This window comes from Panulirus ornatus, chromosome 66 (genome assembly GCF_036320965.1).
Source record: "Panulirus ornatus isolate Po-2019 chromosome 66, ASM3632096v1, whole genome shotgun sequence".
In the NCBI taxonomy this organism is placed as follows: domain Eukaryota; kingdom Metazoa; phylum Arthropoda; class Malacostraca; order Decapoda; family Palinuridae; genus Panulirus; species Panulirus ornatus.
This window is the reverse complement of record NC_092289.1, coordinates 15,652,998-15,668,048: the sequence shown is the minus strand read 5'-3', so window position 1 is coordinate 15,668,048 and position 15,051 is coordinate 15,652,998. Positions and strand designations below refer to the sequence as shown.

General features: G+C 38.8%; 1 protein-coding gene across 1 annotated transcript in view; it reads right to left on the bottom strand.

The window, feature by feature from the left end:
• Positions 1 to 14,562, bottom strand: part of LOC139746835 (transmembrane protein 104) — a 79,249-nt gene extending 64,687 nt beyond the window's left edge. The window contains exons 1-2 of the mRNA XM_071658430.1: positions 14,378 to 14,562; positions 7,486 to 7,607 (exon numbers count right to left, since the gene is read on the bottom strand). Of these exons, the coding sequence (XP_071514531.1) occupies positions 7,486 to 7,607; positions 14,378 to 14,425 (170 nt within the window). The 5' untranslated portion in view covers positions 14,426 to 14,562. The remainder of the gene's footprint in view (positions 1 to 7,485; positions 7,608 to 14,377) is intronic.
• Positions 14,563 to 15,051: the final 489 nt, after the last annotated feature.

Sequence of the window (15,051 nt, the reverse complement as noted above, 5' to 3'; positions counted from 1 at the left end):
TAAGAATACTTCCCACGTATTCCCTGCGTGTCGTAGAAGGCGACTAAAAGGGGAGGGAGCGGGGGGCTGGAAATCCTCCCCTCTCTTTTTTTTTTTTTTTTTTTTTTTTCCAAAAGAAGGAACAGAGAATTGGGCCAGGTGAGGGTATTCCCTCAAAGGCCCAGTCCTCTGTTCTTAATGCTACCTCGCTAACGCGGGAAATGGCGAATAGTTTAAAAGAAAAAGAAAGATATATATATATATATATATATATATATATATATATATATATATATATATATATATATGAGTTTCATGTGGGGCTCTGAAATCCATACATTGGTGGCCTGTGCACTTATCCGGTACTGGGCAGTGTATATTGTCCCGGACATTTTACAAAGCATAAACAGATGAAAAGGACGATTAGTGTGACCGGAATATTCTTCATAAACCGAGATGACTATATCTAAATCTTAATCTTACCCCAATTCTTACCTAACCTAACCGAAACGGTTCCAACCTTAACTAATTTAACTGACCCATTCTCAGTTTTTAAGTATGCTAAAATAACCGAACTTCATCAAACCTTAGCCATCCTTAAATCAACTACGTAATCCAAACCTTAACTAACATCACCTACTGTAACCTAACCTAGCAGACGATACACGATTTTTGAAAGCAAATCCAGGATGCATTTAACCATTTTGCACATCTAAGTCCTTTAGAACGACTGTATGACCCTTGAGCACGGCTATAAACCCTGCCGGGGTGACTGGTCTGGCTTTTGACCAAACCCTTATGGAAGAAAAATAATGAGAAAGGGCAACAAATAGCCGGCAATAGAAGGAGTGGGTAGGTAGGTAGGTTGGGCCGAACATGGAAGTGTGTGAGTGGAGGCAATGACACAGTGTTGCCAGATGTGGTTGTGACACCCCCCCACAACCCCTCCAAAGGGTCACCAACTGCCACTGAGAGGCCCCTGTCAAGGGTGACACTCCAACGCTACTTGCCAACACTGGTGCTCCCTCGCCCTTTGCCCACCGAGCGACACCCTCGCCCTATAACGCTGGAGCCCACCCCTCTGACCACAGGGTGACACATCTGGGCTGCCTGATAAACGCTGCCGCCCACCGATGATTTCCAAACAAAAGGACATCGATACCTTCACATGCCGGGCATAATCACCATGATGACCTTATTGAAAAAGCTCCCCCTTCACCAGACTTCTTTTCACTATAGCCACACAGCCCCCACATCACTCTCGGGGTAATGACCCAAGAGAAACCCGGTAGCTGTAATATTCGCTTCTGGTTTACGAAACATCAGTATGAAACACAGAAACTGTACGAGGCAATGATACACCATGGCCGTCAAAACACAACAAAGTTACGAGCTACACTTGTGGAAAGTCGTGGAAAACTGATTCTGAACATTCCTGAGCTATATATATATATATATATATATATATATATATATATATATATATATATATATATATATATATGCCCTTCACCCATACTATCATTACATACTATCGTTACAGTGACGTTTATATAAGTATTGAACACGGGCACACCACGCAAATTTTCTTACGTAACCGTCAACATCACAGTGAATTTTGTAAATCAACTTTGCCCTGTGTTACACTATGATGTGTTTTCACTCTCCACCAGAAAAGTATGAGCCTGTTCCCAAAGAAGCCCTGAGACTCCTCTGTACATACATGCAAGTCCTGGGTTAGGTTGCTTTATAATACACCAAGTGACGTTCATGGTGTTCCTCCTTATCAGACGGGAGAGAGAGAGAGAGAGAGAGAGAGAGAGAGAGAGAGAGAGAGAGAGAGAGAGAGAGAGAGAGAGAGAGGGGGGGGGGGGGGGGTTAGTTCCACTGGCTGGCTCCCTTCCTGTATCGATGTATTGTACCCACTATGCACTCTTTCCTTGCCTCAATCTACCCACGGCCGTGTGCTCTTCGCCCACCACTGAAATCACTTGTCCGTGTGCATTATGACGAATAAAATCAAATTCAAAATTTATAAAATATGACAAAAAAAAAATAATCAAATTCAAAATTTATCAACCTGGTGCGAGGCTAACTGAACCAACCATCGACCTACCGCAAGAAAAACGTTGGTCACCTTGCCAGAACGATGCTGGGTCATCCAATGTTCAGTTCAATTTCCTCTGCAAGTGAAAGTTAACTTACAGACACAGGATGAGGCAGGAGCATGGGAAAAAAGAGAGAAAAACTGTAAGGGGAGTGAAGGCGTGAGAGAGAAAGGACGGTTCACAAAAGACTGACTGGATACCTTAGGAGAAATGGATTTTTCCTTTCAACTGATGATATTTCTGAATCTACATCAATGCTCTAACTTCACTTCCGTCTCTTAACGAAACATCAAACACGGGAAGTAGTCGCCGATATAATATTTTGTAATGTACAAACAGTGGTGGTAAGCTCGCTAATCAACTAATCAGACTGTAAAGAAATATTTCCATATATCGGTAAGAAGCATTTTTTCCTCCTTGATACAGCCTTCTGCTTTTGGTTCCCAGATCACCGTGTGCTTCGCAAACTATATCTAGTGATGGTATCACTTTTTGGGGTGTTTCAAAAACTTCTATCATGTACCCACAGGGTTTCTAGAGAAAACAGCTTTGCTCCTTAATGTTTCTCCCTATGGTTTGTTCCTTATTCCAAGAATTTAATCGTGTTACCATTTCAGGGCTCTTTCAAGCCTATCTAGGTCTCTTTCCTAATTTCGAGATCAGAACGGCAGCCTATTACTCTCGATGCGATAATGCAACCGAGTTTATAGAGGGTCAGTGTAATGTCAGTTGTTTGGATAAAGAAAGTTTCTTGCAATGAACCCTGACATTGTTTGCTCTTCTGAACAATAACTAAATTGCTTCGCATATCCTAGAGCACTGTTCATGATTAACACAATCCTTTATTTTTTTTTCTTGCACCACTACAAGTGTTATCTTTTTTTTTTTTCATCACTGAAATGTAATACCTTACCTTGGACCTTGGTCTACCTTGAGCTTCGTCTGCCACTTCACAGACCCAGAGTACAATTTGTATTTGGATCACCTCTTCAAATCATCATATCGTCCACATATCTCGAAGCGGGCTATTGGCTCTGAGCAGAGTATATCATTCAAGTAAAGCAGTCAAAGAACGTGGTAGAGACAATACTTACTCGTAGGTGTGACAGAGTGTATCAAAGCAAGCTTGGGGACGGAGAGATGGATCATGTCCAAGTAAAAAGACATGAGACGCCGAAATAAATGACTTGGCATGGAAGATGGTTCAAGTACCGGGACCTTGCGAGAGATGACGGCCTTAAACATATATAATCTAAAGCAAATACCAGCTTCCTATCTCCTTCTGTTGTTACTAAAGCAAGAATACCATTGACAACAAAACGCCCAGGGGATACTCTACTTGCATGGCTGCTGTGCATAAAACTCCGTAAAGGACGGGAGAGAGAGAGAGAGAGAGAGAGAGAGAGAGAGAGAGAGAGAGAGAGAGAGAGAGAGAGAGAGAGAGAGAGAGAGAGAGAGAGAGAGAGAGAGAGAGAGAGAGAACCGTAGTTACGCTTACAAGCTGTTACGTCTTAAGCCGCCTCCATAACGAGGCGAAGCCCTGACGTTGCTTAACAGTCCGTGATGCGTCAAGAGGCCAGAGGAAAACGTCGACCAACGCTGTTACGGTGAAGAAGTCCCACAGAGACCAACTTGACATTTCGAACATGGTAGGCCGAGAGGCCTACTGCTCTGTCTAATTTTCTCGGGGTATTCTTTTTATTCCCACAAATGTATTTGATTTTCAAATCGCACATATCACTCCATCTACACCTACTCCATCTATACGACTACTCACCAATTCGAAGCTCGTGTATCGTAAAAGATGTCAATCACATTACAGCATAAAATTTTTACAAGTGGGCCACTTCGATATAACGTTAACTTCCTCGTTCCTATTCAAACATTTGGGGCGTAATCAAATGCAGTTTTTTTTTTTTCTATTAAAGCAAGTTGGCGAAATAACTTTGTACGTGGTCAACTTCCTCGTCTAAATAGTTAACGGCAGGAGTATGCCTTGCAGAACATGCATGTTCACCTGACCAACACACTTCATGTTTACTGACTACAGTTCGAGGGTTGGTATGCAGAGGCTTCTTCGTACCTGTGCCATAACTGACTGACACTCAAATAAACAACTAGCATGTTTTTCTGGATTTTCACATTAAAACTACCAAAAACCGCAGCATTTTTTTTCTCAAATTCCATGACTGTATTATCAAAACACTGGAATGCTGGGAATTAAGTTGGTCCTGAGTAACACCCAAGACACTTTCAAAATGTTCCTAGGGTAATCATATATATATATATATATATATATATATATATATATATATATATATATATATATATATATATATATATACACTTTGTCGCTGTCTCCCGCGTTAGCAAGGTAGCTCAAGGAAACAGACGAAAGAATGGCCCAACCTACCCACATACACATGTGTATATATACACATACACGCCCATATACATACCTATACATTTCAACGTATATATATATATATATATATATATATATATATATATATATATATATATATATATATATTTGCTACCTTTATTCATTCGCGTCGCTACCCCGCCACTTATGAAATAGCATCCCCCATCCCCCGCGAGGTAGCGCTAGGAAGACAAAAGGCCACATTCGTTCACACTCAGTCTCTAGCTGTCATGTGTAATGCACCTAAAAACGCAGCTCCCTTTACACATCCAAGCCCCACAAAACTTTCCATGGTTTACCCCCAGACGCTTCACATGCCCTGGTTAAATCCACTGACAGCACGTCGACCCAGCGTTAGAGAGGTAGCGCAAGGAAACAGACGAAAGAGTGGCCCAACCCACACACACACACACACACACACACACATATATATATATATATATATATATATATATATATATATATATATATATATATATATATATATATATATATATCCACACTTTTTCGCAGTTTCCAGAGTTAGCATAATAGCGCCAGGAACAGACAAACATTAGCTTACATCTTTTTTCAATCAGTCACTTGCAATGCACCGAAACCTCAGCTCCCTATCCACAACCATGCCCGACAGACCTTTCCGTGGTTTCGCCCAGTTACCTTTTCTAAAACCACAAGTACCACAAATACTTTCTTATTTCATTTCTGGGCTCTTTAAAACATGCTCACATGCAAAAATTCCAATCCAAATTCTTTTCCTTTACTTAAACCTCCTTGTTCAAAGTCTACAGAAGTCCAGCAATCCCTTGTCTACAAACAAAAACATACCATTACCGTAACAGCTAAGCTAAGATTTATCTATTACTAACATGTTATAAGTTTTAATCCCTCTTTTCTTATTAAGCAATATCTTAATCACCAGCTTACACAGTCGTTTTAACATACTACCATATAGACTTTCTAAACCTATTAAACTGCCACTTCACCTCCAATCTTTTTACCATTTAACTCAGCACCCCATCCACTGAGTTTTTCTGTTTTTTGCTTACAGTACCAATCTTCTCAACCATCTCTGCAAGGTCTATTCGAGGACTGTCCGCACTATTCTAACTTCTATCCCCAAGACCCACATTTCTCATAATGGAAACAGCAGCTACTTATCAGCTCCTCAACACAGTCTCTCAGTCTCCCATGAACTTCCCCTTTCTCAATATATGCAATTCTACAATATATCCTCATTTCATGAATGCCTGTTTTTCATAAAGTACTCAGCTGCTTAAAACTTTGTAGGTAGTAGCTGGTAGGCAGCCAACGAACAGGGAGGCACTACCTTCCTGGGTATCAGAAGGTTTAGTGACATTTGCTTAGTGAGCCAGCACTTTAGCAGTTTTCAAATAGCACTCCTCTGACCCAAGTCTTTTCTTTCTGCTTCACTAAAATGTAGACTACTGGCATTCTGGCCACAAACATACAATCTCTCCTTGTCATATGTAACACTTGACAACACTTAACTCACGCAGCTCATTCTTCATAACTCTAGATATTCCTCCGGTGAGCACTAAGCACAAGCCCTGCCTTTTGGCAAAATGGTGGGGGCGGTTGATAGAAATAAAAAGTAGGTACATTTAGGCAGGAGCATTAAGTAGAAGTAGTAGGTAGGAGCATTAGATAGTAGTAGTGACTAGAAACATTAGGTAGGAGCCTCAGCAAACACTGCGTTAGACTCACCCTCTGCCAGAGGCCTGTTACGGGTGAGGCATGAAAGGCTAAGAAGCAGCACAGACAGATAGGATAGATAGCTTGAAACTACATAATTTTTTCCTATAACCTATATTTCAAACATTTTTCAAAAATTCAACATTTTTTTTAAGTCCTCAATCACTTTTTTCTTCTCAAGAGATACCCTCAAATCTTTGCTATTGCCAACCTTTCTTCACTATTTTCAGTCAGAATCAACTTCCAAGAAGCAAGAAAGTAAACTTTCTTACATCTCCATCTTATATTCTAGGATGTCATGTGGAGAGAGGCTGAACCTTGAAGGGGCCTGAATATACTGTAAAACTTGAATCGTGGGCCTAAAGGACAGTTTCTGACACCTTCAATGAGTAGGAAGTCTACAGAGTCATGAAAACAGTCATTGGTAAGAGACACCAAGTATTTGTCCATCTACGGACACATAATTGATAGAGATACACATGGCCTTAAACAGTACTATGCCAACCTAATACAAGTACTAAGCATTCATTGGCTGACTGGGAAGGATAAGGAACGAATGAGGGAAGCAAATCAGTAAAGTGGAGAGGACTTTCTGAAAAGGGAAGAATTGGTGGGTATGTGTGGAAAAAAAGTCATATGTGTGAGATCTAGCTTGCTAAGTGTTTACTGTTATGACAGAACAGTGCTGGGTTTTTGATGAATGAGCCTTAAGGAATGTTTGGCAATTTCAAATGTGCAAAATCTATTTCATTAGTTTTTGGGTGACCATGAAAAGGTTTTACTTTAATCAATTAGATATCTAGATATCCAGTAATGAAAAAGGAATTATAATTCTAACAAGAATTTGAGAAAATTATCAAGGAAAAACTCAGGGAAAAGTTCAAATTAATGGAAGATATCAATGGATGGGAAAAAGACAGACCAAACAGGAAGTGACGGAGACATGAGGTCCCGAGTGAAAAGAGCAACAAAGTTGATACAGCATCAAGTACTGTACCTGTTTGTACCTGTCCAAATGTAGCTTCCTTGCAGGTTCAGTAAGAATCTCAGTGCATTCAAATGTTTTCAGCCTTTTCTTTCATACCCAGTAATCTAAGTTTCAATCTAAAAGCTCCTTCAAGAGATGTTATATATATTCATCTGCTTTGCTGTGAGAATAACCCGAAGAACAAGGAAAGAACCTTCTACTTGCAGTATACCCCCTACGGGAAAAAAAAAGAAAATATGTTCTACATTTTCTGAACAGTACCCAGAACATACCTGACAGTGGCAAGCAGCAAGATGCCTACAGCAGAAAGGCCCCATCCTGCAGCTGCAAAAGCTGCTGGCAAGGTCAAACATCCAGTGCCGACAATGAGATTGAAGACATAGATCAACCCAGTCTGTTGGAGAGATAAGCATCATGAGAAACATGGTCAAGGTTTCTATAAAATGTGCACATTAGAGACAGTTACGATATAAAAAAAAATCAAACTGGAAACAAAGGCCAAACAAATGTAAGTTTTGAAAACTGAAAAATCTAACATCTCTAAGGCAGTGTCCCATGAGCTTGTGAGATTCTTCAGGATGTTTATTATGGAAATTGGGGTTAGGACCTCCTAACCCTTTGTGTTCTAGTGGGGAAAAGCTTGCCTTCCTCACCTTTGGTATCCACTCAATCATAGTAGGGACAGTTCACTGATTTCAGGCTAGCCTTTGGCCAATCAGAGACCACCACAGATGACATTATCATCCCACTCACTCTTGGTTGCCCAACAGTGCAGAATTTGCAGACTGAGGGTGTCAATTCAAAAGTGGTCAATATAAAAAAAAAAATAAAAAAAAAAAGAATATGGTACAAAAACCTGGAAAAAATGCACAAGATACCTTCTCAGACAGAAAAGTTTTTTCAATTTTCAAAACCTTTATTTCTCTTCTTTGTGGTCTGTCACATGGGAGCATGAAAACAAGCCCACTTGAATGAGGATGTTTTAAGTAAAAACTTTCTGATAGTTAACCTTAAAATATAAATATATATCTTCAATGGTTACTCAGAGGGTCAATGGCATATGCATCTCCAGAAGGAACAATCCCCAGAACCAAACATGGTTGACCAACAATGTCGAAATTAAGATACCAACAGAGCAAGGCAGTAAATAAATGCCAAATGCTAACTCTATCATTTCCTCCACAGAAAGGTTTCTCAGGAGAGCTGAGGTAATGGCCACCAACCTCACATCCCTTGTTGTACCAAAAAGCCCAGACTGAGCAAATAAAATGGATTTTGCTTGCCAGGAAGATATATTCCTTGCTGAAAGGGTTTCATGGTCCCTTCAATGATTTCATGGTTCCTTCCTTTCTTAAGTCCAAAAGGCCTTTATGAAGTTTAATCTGGGCATATGGCAAGATGTTCTCCTGATAAAACCTTCCAAGTTTTGATCTTAATAAGGCAATTTCTACATTTCACAATTTCATTTTTAGCCAAAAATCTTGAGTTTAGGTTTATTATGACAATAAGATATTGCCATCAAGGAGATTTTTGTGCACCAACCAAAGCTGAGAAAAATACTTTCATATGTAGCTGTTGAAAATCTAAACTGCAAGAAATGTAGGTTTTGAAGGGTGAAAACCTTTTCTCAACAAGATAATGTTCCCCGTGCATTTGTTCCTTGGAAATATATGGAGCAGGAACATTATAACCCTCAAACTCTTGATATGGCATCAGCCTTCGCTCCCCCTTTTCAAACTGCACTAATGTCTTTGAACCACTCACTTGCCAATACATCAATAAAGTTCATCCTCAGCCAATTGGTGGCAGCCGCTGGGTTGGACAGAGAGAAAAGGTTTTTAAAAAAAAAAAAGGAAAAGCAGGGCTGGGCAAGAAATCCAAGAAAAGTTGCTTGAAGGACATTACCTCGGAGAGGTCGAAAAAACGCATTGCTTCTCCAGTCTGTGCTACAAACATAAAAGCATTCATAAATGAAAGAGGAAGGTGTAGAGAAAAAAAAATAAATTTAATTCAAATGCACAAGCAAAAATAAATACCTAAAATGGTGAATAACAAGCATACTAGAATTTAACTCTCTTAGAGAAGGAATCCCCACAGGCACAGGGAGTAGATCCAAATTGTCTAAATTACGATCATGGGTAATGGAATCCCAAACCTATATTTTCTTTCGAAGAAACAGGGTTAATAACATGTTTTCTTAATTTTGCTGGCTCTAGAAAATCTAACTCTAAGATCCTTCTAAATGGCTTTAGAGGGGAAAAGAGAGTCACAGAAAGAGTGAGAATTGCAACACCCCTAACTATTTTCCTTTTATCAATAGAAGACAACCTGTCATCCACACTGTCGTTTAAGTATCAAAACCTGGATAAGTCTCTCCGCATGTAACTAAAAGCTGTTCAAGGTATGCCCCAAACTAAGGAAGTAGCCATTGTTCAAAAATCAAGCCAGCAGAACAAAGTGCCAAAATCCACCTCAAACACACCAAGAACCTCTCTGGAAAACAGAAAAGTCTTCAAGAAGTTTAGCTGTTATTGTAAACACTACATGGGGATCATCAGCTTCAATGTGACTTGGACAGTTATCAATACTGTTCTACACTTTGGTTTCTGTTACAAATGAAGCCTAATCCAGAGGGATACCCCTAAGATCCTCTGGGAAGGAAGATGATGCTCTGAAAGCTTTATCAAGAAACACAACATATAATGAAATGAAAAAGTAAGATACTCAAACGTCTCCCTATATCAAGGTGTAACTATCATTTCATGTCAGTGGGCAGGAAACTTTTTTCTCTTGTATTCAGAAGAGAAGATAAGCACACTGGGACAAAAAAAAACAGACCAGAATGTGGCACTCAAAATCTGCTGTAAAAACTACCTAACGTAGGAGCTAGTAAAAAATCTAATCTCCCAAATCCCAGGTGCTAGCCCCATTCGAATAATAAACCTCAGAGGTGAAGATAGAATAAGTTTTCCTAACTCTGTATGTAGAGCCAGTGATGTAGGAAAAGGGTGTAGGGAAGAGCAATTGCCTCATATGCTAGGTTCTGGGATCCTAAATCAATAACCTGCTTGCCCAGAATTTCAGCTATTCCATAAAGCTATAAACAACTTATATTTCTGTAATACACTTTTCAAAAATCAATAGAACCCATGAACACCTCACCTAACCTACCTAGCAGTCAAAATTCATCTTTAAGCTCATTATTCTTGTAGAAATTTGTCTGTCATACTCAAGGAGATGTACCATCAACATGATCCCCATTAGGAGACTACTATAATGTTGATATATTTCCACTGTAATTGCCTAAAATAGCTTTGCATAACCATTATCTTGAATCTTGACACCATGTCCTGCAATGCTGGTGCAACATTTAAAGAATACAACATTAGTCGCAAAGAATGATTTGGAGAGTCTTTGGAGAGTCCCATGTTACTGAACATCAAATTTGGTGACGAGTGAATGTATAACAGGGAAGACGTGGGGGTGGTTAATGGTAAAGTAGGTAATACGTTTTGCAAACACTCTGCTAGATATGCCCTCTGCTAGTGACCCATTAAAGAGTGAGGCACTAAAGGCAGCAGTAGAGTTCACTAGTTATGGAGACTCTATTGCCGTGGCCACCCCTGGAGGGAGTTCCAGAATGGAACAGGTATCAGAGATAGACAGATAGACACGTAGAAAAAAATCGAGAGGCATAACAATAGTAGAAATACACCAAAATCATCCGTCTCCTGCTGAGGATCATGTATCGTTTGCTGTGTCATCTGTTTCCTGACATCCAAAAACATGTTGGTGGTGCATTTTCAATAGTGTGACTGTTATTCTTTGCCTTGAATATTGAACATTAAGTAAGATCTTGAATGCTAGGTTTTCACTGGTTCTGCTGATTATTTTTTTTAGTATTACCTGCTTCTGCATTAATCGACCCCATAGTTTCCCTTATTTACTAACAATGCTTTATTTGATATCATTTAGAATCAGTTATAACAGATCAGCACTCTGCATGTATTTTATTATTACAATGGACTATATAATGCACTCATAACAGAAATAGCCATTTCCTAAAGCTAGTTCCAATACAGAGCTATAACAGACTTACAATATCTACTATCATTTCAGCTTGGTAAGGTTCTGATAGAATCTACTGATGTTCTCAATTTGTATGACATACGATTACATTAATTAGCCCCACAATATCCCTGATATACTTAACCCTTATCACCTTATTTCTAGTTTAACAGAATAAAATCCTCCAAATCATGCTCTGCAATTGTTACTGTAGTTACCAAACACCACTAACATTGCAGATCATAATCACCCAGCAATTAAAGATAATAGCATTACACAGCTATTACAGACACACTATCAAACATCATCACTAATTTACTGTCACATCAAAAATAATCTGGGTTAACATGTTTTTTCATAAGTTTTAACGTATCTAATATTTTGATGTGAAATATCTAATAGCATGTAGGATTTTGAGAAAGAGAAAAAATATTCATTAGACAAGTATGTAAAATATGTAAAGTATAACAATATCCAATCTAATCGTTAAAAAGGCATCTTGAAAATTAAAGTGATGCACACAGTATGTTCCATCTATTACTACTTAAATCCTCTATATTCAGAGGGTGCATACCATATTCTTAATGTCCAATTGTTGATGCTATTCATAATCTCTTTCTCCACCTCGGATGATTCTAACATTCCTTCACCCCGATTCTCCTCTTACTAATCCTATGCCCCTTCCAGTAATGTCTTTTTGTACTGTCCAAAAAGCACTTCTTTCTCTGGACACAAACAAGGCTTCTGGTCCTGATGGCATCCATCCCCATGTACTGATACAGGGTGCCCCTGAACTTGCACCTGCACTTGCTCATCTCTTCCATTTCTGTTTAAGAACTAGAACTAATCATCATCCTATTGTTTTGACATCTACCATTTCTAGCCACTGAATCCTTCCTCAACTTCCATACCCTCGAACATACTGAATCTCACTGTTTCCTCTCTGGTCACCAGTATGACTTCCATGAGATGGGATCCACTAGTGATATTCTTTCCTATCTTACTAATGTCTGGTCTTTATCCCTGAAAGATTTTGAGAAATCCTATGTAGTTGCCCATGATATCTCCAAAACTTTTGACTGGGTGCAGCACTGAGGTCTCATAACAAAGCTCCGTGGTTGTTGCTGGATCAGCCCCTTCCCCTTTCTCCTTCAACAATGACACTCCTTCTGGTTCTATACTGTTTCCTTCACTTCTCCATTTTTATCTTCCACAAACAACCAAATGCACTCATATGCTGATGACTCATCACTGCTTTTCTCCATATCCTTCAATTCTTCTTCTCTCACTCGACCTGCACCTCGTCTTGACACAACTTCCACAATAAACCAAGACTTGAATAAGATACCTCATTGGGATAAACAAAATCTGCTTAAATTCAATATCTCCAAGACCCAGTTTCTGCTCATTTTTCTATTGAAAATTCCTCACAACTTTCTTCTTTCCTACAAAGATTCTATATTTCCACCTCTTAACTCAGTGAGCATACTTGGCATCACTGTAAAATCCAGTCTAACTTGGACAACCACATTAGAGATACAGCCAGGTCTGCCTCTAAGAAACTGGGAGTCCTGTTTAGGTTTGAAACAGATTTTCTTCCAAACACATGCTTAGTTTATTGGAAACTCCTCAGCTTTCCTCTTTCCTAGTATGACTCTGTAATTCCACCTATTAACTCAATGAACATACTTGGCATTACTGGGGTGGTCCTAGACCTCCAACTTTACCTGACAGTTGAGTCAGAAGTGGTCTGACTAAACTCTCTCAAGCTAACCTCAAAACTTGAACCACTTTCCCTATGCCACAATGTTGGATGACTTTGCCTCTTCTATAGGTACCACTGGTTTTTGCTCTTGAGAGGTGACTGCTTGTTTATAATACTCAGCAAGCTCCTGCATCACCTGATTACAGGGTGACTGTTGGCAGCTGAAGAGTGGGCTGTTTTGATAACTGTTTCTTTCCCTACATCTAAAGGCTTTGGAACACTCTACCTTTTCATGTCTTCCCCAATAACTATGACCTGACACTTTCATCTGTGACTGGAGCCTCTAATGTAAATATATATATATATATATATATATATATATATATATATATATATATATATATATATATACATTCTTAAGGGTCCATGGGGAAAATGATACACGATAAGTTCCGAAGTGCACTTTCGTGTAATAATCACATCAGAGGAGACGCAAGAGAGAAACATAACACTCAGTTGATATACAACGAAGAGACGGAGCTAGGATGCCATATGGTAACCATGCAACTGTCTTGGACAATTGCATGCTTACCATATGGCGTCCTAGCTACGTTTCTTCTTTATATATCAATTCTCTTATATTTCTCTCTTGTGTCTCCCTTGATGATGTGATTATTACACGAAAGTGCACTTGGGAAGTTATCGTGTATCATTTTCCCCGTGGACTCTTACGAATATACTTGATCATGCACAAAATTGTGATCCTTTTTAATATATATATATATATACATATATATATTATATATATATATATTTTATATATATATATATATATATATATATATATATATATATATATATATATATATATATATATATATGCAAATAGCACATAGCATTGAGTGTACATAAGATGCAGGTAAAAAGACTTTGAATTTTCTGTTTCCCTGAAGTTTTACTTGCATATATATATATATATATATATATATATATATATATATATATATATATATATATATATATGATGAAAATTGATACATATCAGTCCATGGCCTCCCATCACCGAAGAGGACAAGGTTGCATTACTAGCACAATGGTTGAGGCATTGGCCGCATGGCCATCTTGCCTAACCTACCCACCTACCCTTCCGACCTGAGTATTAGGGTAACATGGGACAACAGATGCTAGTAGTTACCGTAACAATAACATGACCCAATTTATGAAGGAGGGCAATAGATGCTAGTCGAATTTACCATGTCAATGACATGACTCAACTTATGAAAGTAACACTTCGGCTATCATAGCAACATTTGCAACGTGGCAATACTATGCAATATAAACCGACTTGCCTTATTCCCGATATCGGGATAAACATACAATAGCTAACTTACCACGGAGGAATATTGCTCTCCTGGATGTAATCCTACAGGGTTCGGCATCTTAGTCTGTGGTGTTGTGTGACCTCGAACCTGTCAAGCACCCATCGAGTACAAATACAACCACAGGTTTGGAAGTGGTAGTGAACTGTCAAAACACTTTTCTTCACTTCACACCCTGTGGAAACAATTAACTCGACAAAACAGAAGTCTTGGTTTTCTAAAAATTCAATACTCGCCCAAAGCTTGACCTACTCTATAAAAATTGATCATTATAGACTATACCATACGTACGTTGTCATGTATTCTTTTCAAACAAATACAGACCAGGGGAGTATTACTGAGGCAAACTTTTCGCTCACTTGGAAGTCTTTATGATCTAGTACGAATCAGCTGACGCAGGTGTAAACAATGATAGGAGCGTCGCAGAGCGCATGACACCCTGAAATTAATCCATGATTCGCATTATTACAGGATGTAAAGTGATACAAACATTAACATACGTAGCAACTAGAAACAACATGTTGAAATGTAACAAAATATCATATTGTCATGAACGCACTCATAACTGTTAAGTCTGATTTCATTAACAGCTGGTCCTAGAAAATGTTTGTAGACGAGCCACAATTGAAGATGTAGAGCACAAAACAAATATCTTAATTTTTTTTCTTTCACTGGATGGGTTTATA